General features: G+C 34.5%; 3 protein-coding genes across 3 annotated transcripts; all 3 read right to left on the reverse strand.

Annotated features, from left to right (window-relative positions):
* Positions 1–867: 867 nt before the first annotated feature.
* On the reverse strand, positions 868–11,636 carry LOC149729864 (tRNA (guanosine(18)-2'-O)-methyltransferase TARBP1-like). The gene is made up of 18 exons (XM_089887355.1): positions 10,438–11,636; positions 10,039–10,185; positions 9,583–9,810; positions 9,169–9,355; positions 8,729–8,912; positions 8,233–8,400; positions 7,556–7,797; positions 7,080–7,188; positions 6,330–6,577; positions 5,311–5,872; positions 5,010–5,134; positions 4,411–4,610; positions 3,689–3,960; positions 3,080–3,320; positions 2,428–2,587; positions 1,920–2,004; positions 1,371–1,575; positions 868–1,141 (listed from the first exon to the last, which is right to left on the reverse strand). Exons 1-18 carry the CDS (start codon positions 11,634–11,636, stop codon positions 940–942), a joined length of 4,764 nt encoding a protein of 1,587 aa, XP_089743481.1. The 3' UTR covers positions 868–939.
* A 47-nt stretch (positions 11,637–11,683) lies between these two features.
* LOC149729865 (translation initiation factor eIF2B subunit alpha-like) lies at positions 11,684–13,409 on the reverse strand. The gene has a single exon (XM_089887359.1). The coding sequence runs from the start codon at positions 13,407–13,409 to the stop codon at positions 12,492–12,494; it is 918 nt and encodes a 305-aa protein (XP_089743485.1). The 3' UTR covers positions 11,684–12,491.
* Positions 13,410–13,444: 35 nt separating this feature from the next.
* LOC149729866 (protein phosphatase 1 regulatory subunit 36-like) lies at positions 13,445–15,655 on the reverse strand. Its single transcript, XM_089887358.1, has 2 exons — positions 15,520–15,655; positions 13,445–15,362 (listed from the first exon to the last, which is right to left on the reverse strand). The coding sequence occupies exon 2, from the start codon at positions 15,340–15,342 to the stop codon at positions 13,957–13,959; it is 1,386 nt and encodes a 461-aa protein (XP_089743484.1). The 5' UTR covers positions 15,343–15,362; positions 15,520–15,655; the 3' UTR covers positions 13,445–13,956.
* Positions 15,656–15,714: the final 59 nt, after the last annotated feature.

Below are 15,714 nucleotides of genomic sequence, written 5' to 3' on the forward strand. Positions count from 1 at the left end.
GAGAAAATTGTGCAATGCCGAAAAATCTGGATCGAGAGTTGCATTAAAGAAAGGTCTTCGAAAAAAACGGCTTACAAAAAAACAGGAGCAGCCTGGGTGAGACCTGAACCATCTACCTCGAAGTTTGTTGTCGAAGAAGAAAATATTACCAAAGAAAAACTGGATGAGATTTTTAAGGAAATGGAATCGTTTATGCTGCCACCTCTAAGACCGATTGAAACGGTGTGTTTAGATATACGCTTAAAATAAGACAAACAGAAAATACATTTTCGCGGTAGCCTATACCAGACTACTAAGTGTGTGGTATATACCATAAATCAAAAAAAAAACATACTTATTTTTTGAAAGTCTGCCGTATTGGTTTGGTCATTTATTCATGTTCTATCTACCAATTAGCAATCAAGAGCGCCAGTACTGAACTGCCTATTGTTGTCACTTTTCGCTGGTAGGTTTTTGCACTATGGTAAGTATACTTTACATTCAGGAGGCGGCTAAAGAATGGAATTCGGTTCTGATGCAGAAGTCCCAGCTCTGTTCCGAAATCATCCGAAAAGACGCGAAGTTGGCACGGTTGGCGGCAGATGCTAAGTGGCGCCAAAAGCGGTTGGAAAAGTTGGAGAAAAGAGCGAAAAAAATGGAAAAGAAAATTAAAAAATTTGGAAAATTGCGTAAGGCTTTGAAAAAAAAATCAAGAAAATGAAAAAGTGAGCAGAGAAAAGAGAGCTAAAGATCATCATCGGTTCTTCACTTGTGCTCATTGCGGAAAAATGAGAATAAACTGTCTCTGCTTAAGGTATCGGGCACAGAAGCAAGAGTGGTAGTTAAGAAAACTGCTATACACCTCGCTGTTGAAAAATGCGTGTTGCATTTACGTACATGGTTTGAAGACCAAGCTTTTTGTATTTTGATTGCGTTTCGAGAGATATGTGGTACCATATGCTATGTTTTGGTTGATTGAGATAACCTCAGCAGTTTTTGCCGGGTAAACTCCCACACGGTGATTCCCCCGCTGACGTGCACGTTAAGAGAGCGCACAACGCCAACTTGCGGTATCTCAATGCACGCGCTGCACATGCGCAGTAGGTTGGGTGGAATGCCCTCTTTTTCGTTGCCGAGCAGAATGACGCATTTCGGGGGAAATCTAAAAAAATAGATTGGAATAATACAATAAATGAAAAGTCAATATCATACAGTAAGTATTGGGTTAAAAATCATTGACAAAAAAGTAAAAATTCAAAGACAACTTGTCAATGCTATAGACACAACTCACAGTGAATTTTTCAATGCAATGTATAAGTGTGTGAATCTATTATTATATGCTGAATTGCAAAAAGCGGGACCAAAAATTACTCAAATGCATTTTTTCTCACTTGTATTCGGTCAAACATACACTTTGCTCTGTTTGTTCCGTGGCCACCAGAGCGTAACCTTGACGCTTCATTGATTCCAGATATTCCTCAAGTTCCCAACGTTTTACCTCGGACATTTTTAACCACTTGTGGGCAGTAACCGACAATGACTGAAACAGCTTGTCGCTCGTACACGATAAACTGTGAACTATCATTTGTTCAGCTCCTGTAAAATTTGAATCAGTTGTTGTAACAATAAAGTGACAATTTGTCTGTAAATAATGGCTATTATCCTTTGGGAGTCATAGCACAGTTGTTAGCACTCCTGCCTCTAACCCAGAGGTAATTGGTTGAAGGTTTGTCGCTGCTACTATTGTGGGCAGATGTGTCTTTGGGCAAGACACCTAACGGCAATTGCTCTAACTCAGTGATCACTAATGGGTTGTCTAGGTTACATTCATTTATGTATGTATTGCAAATTACGCAATTGACATTTTTCTGTCTCAAATAAGGTCCTGTTAACGGAAAAAAAAACAAGAAACTTATGAAAAATACTATAAGTATATTTACCAAATACTTCACAAGTTCTAGTGAGTCCTCCCAAGTTAGATGGCTTGTCAATCAAAGAAGCAACAAGAACCAAACCACCAGCTTTCTGTAAATGTAATCACAAAAATGTTAAGTGATGTAATAGGTCTTGTATGTGGATGTAATAAAGAAAGAGTGAATGAATGCTACCTGTATATGCTTGCATAGCGGGCATTAGTACCCATTGAAAAACCTACATGCAATATTTTCTTTTTATATAGTAGGGTGGGGAAAATGGAAAACGATTAGCACATAATATTCAAATATCCTGATCGTTTTTTAACAACAGTATATGGAAGTGGAGAGCATACGGTTTTATATTTATTTTAAGGTTCTTTGTTTACTACCAAATGGAGCTGGAAATTAGAGTTAAAACGTGTCCCATCTTACCCCACTCTATACTGTATAAATTGAGAAAAAAATGTTTTTTTTATTTTATATAAATTAAGAATACAATTAGTTGGTGCCCATATATATTTGTTTGTTTTACCTTTTTAATGTCACTGGTTACAATCTTTTTCTGCACATTCCCAGTTTCCATGAGGTCAGTACTTGATGATGCTTCATCAGATAACTTCTTACTTCCCATTGCTATCCAGTTGGAAGAATTCAAATCTCTCAATATGCTTCTTGGATTACAAACTGGTATCCTATGATAAGGGGAAAAGGAAACATTAAAATTTGCTTAAAAAACTATGGTTTTTAACCTATAATGTAATGGGTTAACATGGAGAGACATCTCAAATGTCTTTGTGCAATGCACACCAGGTTATCTTTTGATAAAAATAATTACGATTTCTTGAAAAAGAAGGTGTAATAGGAAATGGTTTAACTTGGACATGTAAATACACCTCAGATATCAAGGTAATTAAACTTACAAAAAAAATAGTTGTATTTTTGCTTTTTATAAAAAAATAGATTTATGCTGCGTAGGTGGACACTAATGTTTGTCGTTTTCTATGTTGTTTAAAGTCATGCTTTTTTAAAACCATACATAATGGTATCCTGCAACTAGCCAATTAATCATATTCTGGCAAAAAAATTACTAAATGCAACCCTAACCTTAAGAAAGACAAAGTGTACAATATATTTAATAGCACATGGAGAGTGCATGTAAAATGTAAAAAAAAAGAAAAAATCACCATGAGTCAGTTGATGCTTTTTCTTCAACTGCGAAAATTTCTGGAATATCTAACAAACACAATCGTGGGATGGAATGTAAAATTGTTTCGAGAGAAAAGTCCTCCAAAGGGTGAAGATGGAAGAGCATGAAGCTTTCCTTGATGCGGTGCCAGTTCTTACCGACGTTTCCGGAAGAGTTTTCAGCAAATTCTAAACATTTTTCAAGAAACGGAAACTTGGATTGAAGAAAATCCAATTGATCTGTAAAAAATATTTTAATATGGTCTGGGGAAACTGTATGGTCAATTTTTAGTCACTATAATAAATTCTGGGAATATAACTCTGATCTGGTGCTCATAGAGTTGGACAATTTTTGTGTAAAGAAATACAGTAAGAATCTAGTGCTACAAAAACGTAACAGACAAAAATCAAGTCCAACCAATTGTATAATAAAAGCACCAGATCCTTAAGTGAGATATATTTTTGGTATTTCTGTGAATTTTTTTTTGTCTTTCTGTCAACTTAGAGTATTTTTTATATTTCTGTAAATTAGTTTTTTTGTCTTTTTGTAAATATATATTTTGGACTGCCTAAATGGCATTGTCAGTAATAATAAACTAATCACATACCATTTTCATGATAGATCGTTCGAACTCTTAGCAACACAGCACTTGCGTAAAGTCTGACGGAGAAATGCTGAGTCATGCACCACGGTATAGCACAATTTATTAATTGCATGAAGTATTCTGAACAGGTCTCGAATGGTTTGTTGTACAACCTACTAATTCCAACTAAAAGGGCTGCAGTTAGATAGGAGCAAATAGCTGAAAATACAGCTCCTTTCTTGCCAAGTATGTTTGTGTTTAAGCATTTGAATACATGGCCCTGTGTGTGTGGGTACCTGTAAAACAAAGGGAATTTAAAAACCATTACAAAAAGTAATACTGTTTTTTACAATAAACCATTACAAAAAGTAATGCCTTTTATGAAATGGTTGCGGAAAAAGTTTACTAGCTATTAAAATTTCCCTATATAGTATATGGTAGGTACAAAAGGGTTTAGCTTTTTGTCGGTAAATTCATGACATCCAGAAAACTTCCAGAGTAAATTTACTGATCCACTGTTATTCTTGTACATAAATGAATGAATGTAACTTGATTTATCTTCCCATGGCCGGAAAATGACAGTCAGTATAACACGGATGTTCTGTTAATCTGTTTCATACACCTCGTGCTAGTTTAGGAGTTACCATGTATGTTACTTTGTTGGAGATCTTTCTTTACATTTTACTCCTAAACCGCATACACACATGTTAATCTGCATATGCACAATAAAGACACAAAGCCCTTACTTAAACAACAACAATGCCAAACTCCATTCCATGAGGTGTCTAACAGATGCTTGCATGTCCTGTTTAAGTCTGTCCAGTATGTCTAGTACAGTCTCATCACTTTTGTCAGGTGGAACAAACTGAAACAGTAAGATCATTCCTTGCCACAGCTTCTGCTTTACCAAGTGTGTGGGAGAATTAAAGTGGTGACGTGGTTTTGCCTGAAAATGTTTACAAAAAGACAGTTTTAGGTATTAATTGTTTTATGTATTCTATTCTATGTGGGTGAGGTCCTTGTGGAGGACCTGGGATTTAGGCCACATTTGGCCCGTCACCCCATTGTTTGTAAGTATCATATTGCTTTCACATATATACGCACTAGGCTTTCTAAAAATTATGGATAGTTAGACACGCATTCTCATAAAACAAATCAAACCCTATTGATTGGAATGTTTAATGCAGTGCAGAAAAATCTATCTAACACTGTAAATTCTGTACCTGTAGACAGGCTATAGTTTAGTATACTGTGGTATTTCATAATATGTATACATACCGATCACTGCGGTTATCACATTAATAGTAATGGTTGCTAAAATTTGAATTATAGAAAATTACTTTACCTTGTTAATATCTTCATCACGAACTAGCAGCTTGTTTAAGATATTCCAAGCAAATAGTTGATGATTTGGTTGCCCAGGATTCAAACCATGAAGCAGTTTCATAGCAGTTAAGTTTACTTCTGCTTCTAATGATAAAAACACAAGTGAGCAGTAGACAGAAAGAAGGAAAATCTATTTAGTATTTTACAATTACTGCAGATTTAGGAAATACATACATCAAAAAATATTTGTTCTGAAAATTAGGTGCTTTGGGTTTAAAATAAATTTATAAATATATGACTAGTTTAAAACTGTTTCTTACCTGTATTAGTGGGTGGTGGTGGGGCAAGAATGTTTTCAAGGGTGCATGAGAATGCTATGGCCTGGTTAGAAGATTTTGAGTCTTTTGTTGGCGCAGGAGAATAAGTGAGGCAGTGTATAAGAAACTGGCAATGATTAAGTGCTGAGCTATGGACTTTAGAGAATATCTCAGTAGTTAAATTTTCGGACCTTAGAAAATGAGTAAGTAATGTAAAAACATCATTTTTTTGTGCTTGATGTTTGCCATTTCCTAATTTTGTGGTTTGATTCTGTTCCTTCGACATTGAAGACCAATACTCAACGCAAGATTTGATAGGAGCATTTAGGAGACCAGATTTTGAGTCTGAAAGAGATATCATATCGGAAATAACGTCACATAAAGAGGCATAAACTGGTGTTTCATCGGTAAAAGCAAGAACGCAGGGTTGGAAAACAGCAGCAACAAAGTGAGAATACAGGGTGCGAAAAGAAGATGATGTTATCAGATCCTTTACAGTTTTCCACATACATTTAATACAGGAAGCTACCTCTGTTTCAGTTTCATTTGTTTGCTCAAAACTTGCCTAAAAATAAAAAAATGCACTTAAGAAATATGGTGAAAAACAAATAGTGAGTGTTTTAATTCTAATAAACAACTAGGCTGTCCTTTGCTCTACACTAGAATTGTCCATACTGCAATGATCAGTAAATATGGGACCAAATTTGTTTTCCAGAAAACATGTCTTACTATCTTTCTCTTATATTTTTAAAAGTTTGGTACCTATCACAAGAAGTATTGTAAAAAAATAAACAGCCCAGTGGTCATTAATGAGTTGTCTAAATTTTCAGCTATACATTAAACAAAAAGTATAAAAAATCACCCACAAAGTTACAGGCGTGGTACCTGGTAATCGGGCACGAGGTGTATGAAACAGAACACCAGTGTTATAATGACTGCTTTGCCCGCCATGCAAGGATAAATAAGTTACCTTAATTCAGTTTCAAAAAAATGTAATCAATGAAAAATATTTTCCCACTTACCATACAAATAGAACTTTTTGCTGCACTGTATATTGGATGCAGACAAGCAGCAGGTATGCTGTCTATAATAGACCCTATTTCATGAACAACACTAGTGCAATTCAACTGCTCCATGTCCCTGTATTTGTGGATAACATAAGGCAGGATACACCAGTGTAGGTTGCAGTAAGAAACGAGTTCTGAACCGGTTAGAACTGGTTGAGACGACTTTATTCTTTTGCCCGATAAATCCAGAGGTAGAATTGATTCTAGTGAAGCAGAATGAAAATAATTTAGATTAAATGAAATACAAATGCAGTTGTTATGCTCTATTGTAGGCTTTTATACTAAAAATAACATCTCAACCAAAAACAATACATAAGAAATCACTTTATATGCCATGTTGTGATTCTAAGATTTCCTATATATACCTACTATGTTTATCAGCCACACATAAAAAAAATGAAAAAATCTTAAACAAATAATCACCCACATGTAACATACTTGGTAACTCGTAAGTTTGCACGAGGTGTATGAAACAGAACACCCATGTTTAACGACTGTCGTTTTCCAGACACGTGAGGATAAAGCAAGTAACATTCAATTATTGATATGTTAAAAACATGATACATATAACATAACTGTAAGAAAACTATTTTTTCGATATATTCCGACTTAATATGTTTATTACATATTACAATAACAGACTATACAACAAACTATACTGATAAATTCAAGCTAGAAATTAAAACTTTGTATTCTGAAACATACCATGCAATCTTGTAGCAACTGTAGTGTCTAAATGAACGTGTAGTGAAGCAAGTATTTCCAAACACCAGTGTACAGTCTTGTAAGCAGATATTAATGATTGAAAGTTACACTAAATGTACAAAAATTCAATATTAGTACTAAAATGGGCTAGCACTTGCATAAAACATGTATAAAACTGTACCTGTACGCAAAGGCAACAAACTTTAAAATCCAAGGCAGGCAGGGATAGACAAACTACTATACTAGTATATTGTAAAACATATGCATTGGTTTCTATTGTTTACAGAATAATACAATGCAAAACAAAATCGGGTTTAGCCTGCATACTCTGCAACCCCAGTTTTGGTGCCTCTGATACAGGGGTAAGAATATATTGATACTTAAATTAAACACAACTAAACACCCACTTACAGTTTTGCTTAAATGGCCACATCATTCTAAGTTAAATAAACACAACTAAAAAAAAACACACTTACAGTTTTGCTGCTGTGAAGTCTCTGCAGTGCCTTTGACACCATATCAGTAATAGCATTGATAAAGGACCTGACTTTGCTTGTAAATTGACTTGGGTGATCATATGTTAAAAATATGATTAATTTCTTTGTAGCTTCAAGATATACATCAGGTTGCTCCACTGTGAGTATTTTCCGAGTTATAAACTCCAGGGTTCCAACTAAAATTTGTCTGCTATGGTTTCGAAAGAATTCGGTGACATGATCTATTACAACAATACAAATATAATCTTTAAATTAAAGAAATACATACATTGTGAATGTATGTTTCATTTGTACTGAGCGTATTATAAGATTAAAAGAGTTAGGGTATACAAGTAACATACTTGGAAACTCGTAAGCTGGAATGAGGTGTGAAACATGTGTCTAATGAATGTCATTTTACAAGCACTAGGAGACGATAAAGTAAGTTACATTCATTTATTGTTTTAAAACAACAACAAAGTTCACAGGTTGGGAACCACTGCAATACAGCATTAATAAATGTAAACATGTTTGTAGCTGTAAGCGTTTTAACAACTGTTGTTTTGTCGCTATATATATTGTCTTTTCGTTTTAAATATTTCTTAATCTTCGCTACCGTAATCGAAGAGACAAATAAAGTCATTATATTATTATTATTATTATATACACCATGGTACCTGTATTCTTTGGGACTCTGCCCTGGTTTAAAACGTCAAATATTGAATGAATAAAAGAAAAGGCTGCCAGTATTTTGCTTTGAGATAGATAAGCATGTGTTGCAGCTTTGTCAGTAATGTTTGATATTTCAAGCATAATATTGTGACCAATATCTTCTACTAGTTTGCCTGAATGAAAATACAAATGTTGTATTATTTTGTATTATGTAGTGACTAGTGTTAATATTAACTTAATAAACAGCAAAAGTGTATTGTATTACTATACACAAAAATTCAAAAAAGACAGTACAGTATTTAAAAACTTTATGGATGAAAAAGTTACTGTTAAGAGTAACTTGTTACACTGTAACACTAAAGTAACTTATTATACATTAACATTAGAAGAACTCATTATACTTTAACAATAAAGTAACTTATCACACACAATCACACACCAATTATTAGCAACAGTGAATACAAAAAGCAGGAAGTTATTAATTAATTTTTTATTTATTACCTTCTTTTGAAGCCAGTGCATCCATTATTAAAAGAGCACATAATGAAACACGATCAATTTCATTTTCCTGGATTTTAGAAGATTCTTTTTGAAGGATAACTTTTACTTTACTTAAGATGTACAGCTGAGGTTCAGATAGATTTTCCGTAAGTGCAAAAAAGTTTTCATTCACCCAGGAGACAAGCTGAAATGCAGTATGTACTATAAAAAAATAAATAGAAATAAAAACTAAAATATTTATCATACATGAAAATAACAATAACAAAATAACCCAAAAAAATTTCCTATGAAATTATTTTTTAAAAAGTTTACGAAATAAAAATTTGGCCTACCCAACCGAAAAAATGTATTACACCCCAATTTGCAAAATGTTAAAATCAACACAAAGTTGATCAAAAACAAAACTTTGTTGATTTTTATATATATATAATATATATTACCTGACTCCAAAGTTTAGAATTTCTTGTAAAAGCAGCTTCTTTCAAATTAAGTTGAAAAAACTTTAAAACATGACTCAGTGACAGATTTGAAGGGTTGGCAAATTTGAAAAAACAACTCAACAAAATTTTCTGAATAGTTTTCCTCAATGTAGGGTGATGGGTACGAACAGTTTTGTTGGTAAGACACCTAAATTTAAAGAATAAATAATAACGACATTTTAAAAATGGTTTATAGAATTCTGGAAAATTACATGAGCTCTAAAAAGGCAAAAAAATGTTTTTTTCTGTTTAAGTGTTCGAACTGTTTTTTAATGAATTTATAATAAAATTTTATTAAAGTTTTTTACATGTTATATTCAAAAGCGAAACACATTAGTTCGCATACAAAAAACAATAATTGACACAATAACACACCCTAGGTCTTCTACTGCCTTATTTCCCCATGCTGGTGTTTCAGGTAAACAGTGTATTGCATAAGACACATAGAACAAAGACACAGGACTCCACGTTGTAAGAGTTAACTGGTGTACGACATGTTTGAGAAACAAAGCTTTATCTTCAGTAAGGTCAAGGCAAGTAGATAGAAAGGTGGGAAGGCTGGTTACAATAGAGGTGTCTTCTTTTGATGAGTGTTCATCAGTGCTGGTAAAAAATGTTTTTAGATAAAAATATTTAAAAATAAACATAATTTTTTTTTAAAAGACAGTAAAGGCTCAACACTCAAGTATTCTTTGGGCTTGCTCAATACTACATATTTATTTAAGGTCCATTTATACCGATACTAATAAAAAGAAAACAAACATATTCGCACAAAAAGTAAATTTCTTTGAACACTATATTTGATACATATAGTTGAAACAATTGACATACGTTTGGGCTGTATAGTAAAGCTGGTCATCTCTCAAAATTTGCAGCAAAGTTATAACAAAGCAAACCAGGGTAGTGGTTTCCTTTAACAAAGAATTGTTGTTGTAGTTTAAATTTAAAAGCAAGCTGACACCCTCTTTTTGAACCAATCTAAAATACACAAAAATAATATTTTTACTTACATAATTATATTTACAGAGAAAAAAGAAAAGGACTCATTTAATTTTATGTATTTTTTTTATGTATAACTTAACGAATGTATTACAATATAGTCATATTGTAAGACTAAATACCCTAATTATTGTTGCCCTTACCCTCAAAAAATGTGTTTCATGAAATTAAGCACAACAATATATAATAAAATTAATAATATATACCTATACACTAATACACATAACATACTTGCTTTCATGTGAGAGAAGTCGTTTTGAAATTACCAAAAACCAAGTGAACGGAATTGAAACTTCACTTTCACAAAGACTTTTAATTTTTGCAAATATTGGTTTAACGACATGAATTTGGTTTTCTTCCAAAGCTTCGAGTATTGATGCCAAGTGTTGCCAGGTTGCAATATTTTTCGTTGTTAATGGATTAAAAGAAGTAAAATTTAAACTGGAACTGGAAACACTAGGTTCTGCAGCATTTTCAAAGCATTGTAGCTTCTGCATGTGTTCTGTTAGCCTTCTTAAGCTGGAAACAGCAATTTTTCTAATAGAAGAAACAGAATGAAAAACACCAATGTGAATAAGGCACCAAACTGGATTGTCTGATACAACTTGTTCCATCAGATCAGATACTTGGCAATGGTCACTGCAGTCAAGCACACATTTTAAAGCAGTGAAGCAGAACTGAACAAGTCCACCAGTTTGTGTTTTGTATGAATCCATAGTGTGCATGAAATCAAGTGCGTTTTTATGGGCAGTTAAAGCATCTAGATATTTTATAAGCTGTAAAAGTGAAGCATTTGTCCACTCTTCGATGTATGGTTTACCTGATTTGTTCACCACAATTATTGCTTCGGTGATATACCCAAAGCAGGCAGTGATAGTAAAATATCTATTATGGGTTAAATTTGCAGTATGGACAAAATAAAGCAGCTTGGAGACCAATGATTGAATAATTTGGTTCTTTCCTTTATTGATGAAAATTTGAACCAAATTTGAAAGTTTTTCCTCATTGACTATTGCATCTTTAGGATCTATGCGTTCAGCTGCTGCTTTTTGGAGTCTTAGATTGTAAAAACTTGTTTCAAAATAATCCAGAAGTGTTTCAGTACATGGTGTTGATAGCTCAACTGGTGAATTTTCTGCTGTACAAAACAACATAAAACTGGCAGCACTTTTGACAAGACTTTCATTCCAAGTAAAGCAACTGTCTTTAAAAACAGCACAGATTTCATCGGCAAGAGCACCACATTTGGTGTAAGGAGATTTAATGCATGAAACATAAGCAGCCAAAAGCTGTACATTTTTCTTGGTAATTTCTAAATCGACGATTTGTTTTTCTTTATGTGATTGTAGAAGAGTTTGGCATAGATTGGATGAGACTTGGACAGCATTAAACTCAGGAGCAAGCTTCAAAGCTGAGATAAGGTCTTCCATTATAATTGAGCTAAAAATCCAATGCAAAATGGCATAGACATAGGGACCTGCAATATCCAAGAAAATAATTTCTGTAAACTTTCAACATTAAAACCAAACTAAACAATCACTCTGATAAGTCACACCATATGCGCTGTACGCACATATATTATAAATACACAAAACATCACCAAAGTCCATAAGCCAACTTGTTTTGAAACAGCTATACTAAAATAGCAGGAATTTTACTATATTGATAAATGCATCAACAAAGCTTAGATTCAAACATTGTATGACATTTAATACACTTTTCCATGATAAGTGCAAAATTACACTTTAGAATGACTACTCAAATCCCCAACATTTAGTACTGCAAGAATATACAACACACAGGCACAAATAGTTTAAAAGTAAACCGAAAACATAGCAGCACAGAAGGCATGATTGAATCATATGCACACTTTAGCAGTGCAAAAACTTTATTTATCATTTTAAAGAATGTTTTTTTTCCAGACAGAAAAGGATTTAAATCTGAATCATCCACTTGTTCAATGCTGAAACCTTTAGTCCATCTCAATATGAATAAAAAATAATATTGCCCAACTGAATATTTTAACAAACTACATTTAAATTTATGGCCTATATAGTAGGGTAGGGGAAGGCTGGACACCTTTAGCACATAATATCCAAATATCTTGACCGTGTTTTAACAATTAACAACGGTCTATGGGAGTCGTAAGTAGAAGGTTTTATAACCTTTTAAATGTTGTTTGTTTAGTACCGAATGGGTTAAGAACCTAAAGTGAAAAGGTGTCCCATCTTCCCCCTACTTAATAATTGAAAATGAAATCATCATTATGTTGGCAGGTCATTATTTTACAAGTAAAGTTTTATAAGTTCATCACTAACTGCTGAAGGGGTTAAGACACCAAGATCTGTTATTAGCAAACTGATAAGCGATGGAGGGGTGTAGTCAACAATTGGATGTTCTTCTTTTAAATTAATATTATTGTTGTTTAACACTGAGGTTTTGTATTTAAAACGATCTGGTAAATCATGTTGGTTTAAAGGGTAAAGACGAGCAAATTTAAAGCTTTCTGCAAACACATATAATGGCTTGTTTAACGCTTTTGCACAGAGTCCAAGCTGGTAGCTGCCGATTTTATTGACAATGCCACCGTTTTCTACAACACCTTCGGCACCAACAAGTACTACGTCAACTTTTTCGAGAATATACCCCGCAGCAGCATCTAGAATTGTTATGACTGGGATAGAATACTGACGAAGTTTTTTCGCCATTTCGTAACCGGCATCGTCAGGGCAGGACTGCGTGACATAGACGGTAAATCGCTTCTTGTTTTCTGCTGCTTGTTTCAATACAGAAGCCACCACCCTAGAGTAAGAATGGGTTAGAATAATAGCTCCATCTTTTATAAAGGGCCATCCGAGATTAGCGATTTTACTCCTACAAGTGCAAACTTTTTGTAGAAAAAGCTCTCCTCTGCTGATCATCACTCTCTTTACTTCCTGGAAGTCCGGATTCTCTAGGGACGAAGCCAAGGTGATAAAACGAAGGAAGAGCTCTGCTCCGGAGGACACAGATGTTCTAGCGAGGCAGTCAGTCTCCACAAGGATGTCTTTTGCTTTCTTCAGATTATCGATCAAACCTGACAAAGTTTCAGTTGTGTCTTTGCGCAAATACTCCAGAAGAGTTTCGATTGCAGCGACAGCAGAAGAAACATTGTGGTTTTCGAGTTTTTCCGTAAAAAACTTGACAATCTCTGCTCCGTCCATAATTTAAACTTAACAATTTATTAACAAAACTAATATTCCTGAAAGAAAACAACAGAACAGTGTAAGTGCTACAAATGGGTAGGTGAATTATAAAGTCCAAGAAGGTAAAAACATCACAAGTGCTATTCTTTTAAGTTCTAAATAAATGAAACGAGTGTATACAGCAATGTAACTATAAATCATTCATACAAATTAAGTAAATTTTAGCAACCTTTGAATAACTACAGCTTACTAAAGAATGGGCTATTCTAGTTAACACTAAGAGTAAATGTTTTAATTACAGTGGAGAACATATCTGAAGACACCTAATGTGACCTAAATCAACACAACGGTATTTTTTATACATGAAAAAAACATTGTATAAAAAAAACACATTTTAAATTCTATAAATATGTAAACCAACTACAGATTTTAAACCTAAAGTAACAGAATAGTAAGCACACACAAGGTAATTAATATGAAATTTAATAAAACAGGAAATTTTAGGTAAAATTCCAGCAGGTAAGGCATAGGTAAGTTAGTTCCCAAAAACTTTGATAAATTATTTCTAATGTTCTCCGTCTTCTGTAGTGGCTCTGGATGTTGCGCTGTGACGAGAAAGATCACTCTGCGTTGGTTTGTTGTTTGACAGCGAATGTGAGTCCCCATCCAAAGAGTCAGAATCTTCCTCATCACTGTCAGTGTTCTTCGGTTGGAGGTTTTCGGGATTAAACATCTCCATCGGTTCTCCGATGATCCCGAGCTTCTCTGATGGGAGGATGGACTGATGCTGAAGAAGAAACATCCCATCCGAGTCCTCCTTGATCTCAGTGATAGACTTCTCATTCGGGATCTTTCCTCCAAAGAGGTGACTCGCATCCTCTTTAGGAAGAGGAAGCAGGGAAACAAGAGCAGAAGATCTTTGATGAATGGCCTTCATCAGCGCTGGACGTTTTCCCGCAAATCTTCTATGTTGTGCTGGTGTGAGTTTCTCCAACTTTGGCAGTTCAGCCGATAGTAAATCATGGATTCTTCGGGCAATTGGTTTCTGCATTGCCTCTTTTCTACCTAATGGTTTCTTCACAGTTTTCTTCACATTATCATTGTTAACAGGCTTCACTTTACGATTGGCAGGATTAAACACAGCGGATCTTAACATGTCTCCCATTTCTTGGTGAACTCTAACATATTCCTTCCTCCTAAAGGTGACCCAAATCAACAACGTACAGAAGGTGTACATATCTTCAAACATATGCTTGTCTCTGTGAGTTGAAGACACTCTCTGCTTTCCACAACCCATATGGTGATGTTTCTCTAGGCCAAGTCCAAGTACAATCACACAATAAGCCTGGCCAAGCCTTCTTTTCGTTACTACAAGTCGCTGTTGAGTTTCAGCTAGTGCTTTTACCTCTGCCTTGCTTGGTTCCAAATAAGTAGTTTTATGTGGGTGTCTCTCCTGTTCTAATCCCACATAAAAGCAGTTGAAGTAACGAAGAAGTGTCACCAAGAAGTTATCGAACTGTTGAGTACTGACGAGGTTTATAAACGCAGCTGAAACTTTTGTTCTTTTAGCTTCTCTTTCTTCAGCAAGCAAATCCATAGCAACAGACTTAACATTATGCAGGGTGACGTCATTACTGCTCCCCCCATGCCATATCCCACCAAATTTAGGCGACCCACCCTGGCCCCCAATTTGGCCGGTCAGTCTGCTGGACACAATACCAGGGTTTCCTCTCGGAACAGATGAGAACCCATATATGGAAGGTGCCTTGACTGCTTTTGTAGTTTTACTTTTCAGGTTGGCATGACCAATATCAAAATGACCTCTGCTTCTTCGTTTCTTGTCGTAGTAACCATGTCCATGGCTATCCTTGCTTATAAACTCAAGACACTTGGATTGCTCATTCCATTCAAAGTGTCCATGAACAGGACGCACTGCCTCTGCTGTTGTCATTTCAGTTTATGTACTCAAACCTATAAAGTAACTTGAAACGTTAATTTAGCGATAAATCACAGCAAGATTTAAAAAATATGCTATTTCAACCTCAAACTATAATATGTGGAAAATACAGTAATAAACCGGTTATTTAATTTTAAAATGAAAAAAATATTATTTTGTAGTAATATTCACCTTATTTTGGTCGAATTACAGTTGCCGTATCTTAAATTACCACACAACCGTACCCACACATGCAACCATAACAAAACAGAATTGATTAAGCAGCGACACCACACGTGCGTTACCTTGACTATTTACTGATGACGTCACGATTTGCTAAAATAGCGAATCACGCTACAGACTATTGTTAGATATGTATTGTTGTAT

This window comes from Ciona robusta, chromosome 10 (assembly GCF_009617815.1).
Source record: "Ciona robusta chromosome 10, ASM961781v2".
NCBI lineage: Eukaryota > Metazoa > Chordata > Ascidiacea > Phlebobranchia > Cionidae > Ciona > Ciona robusta.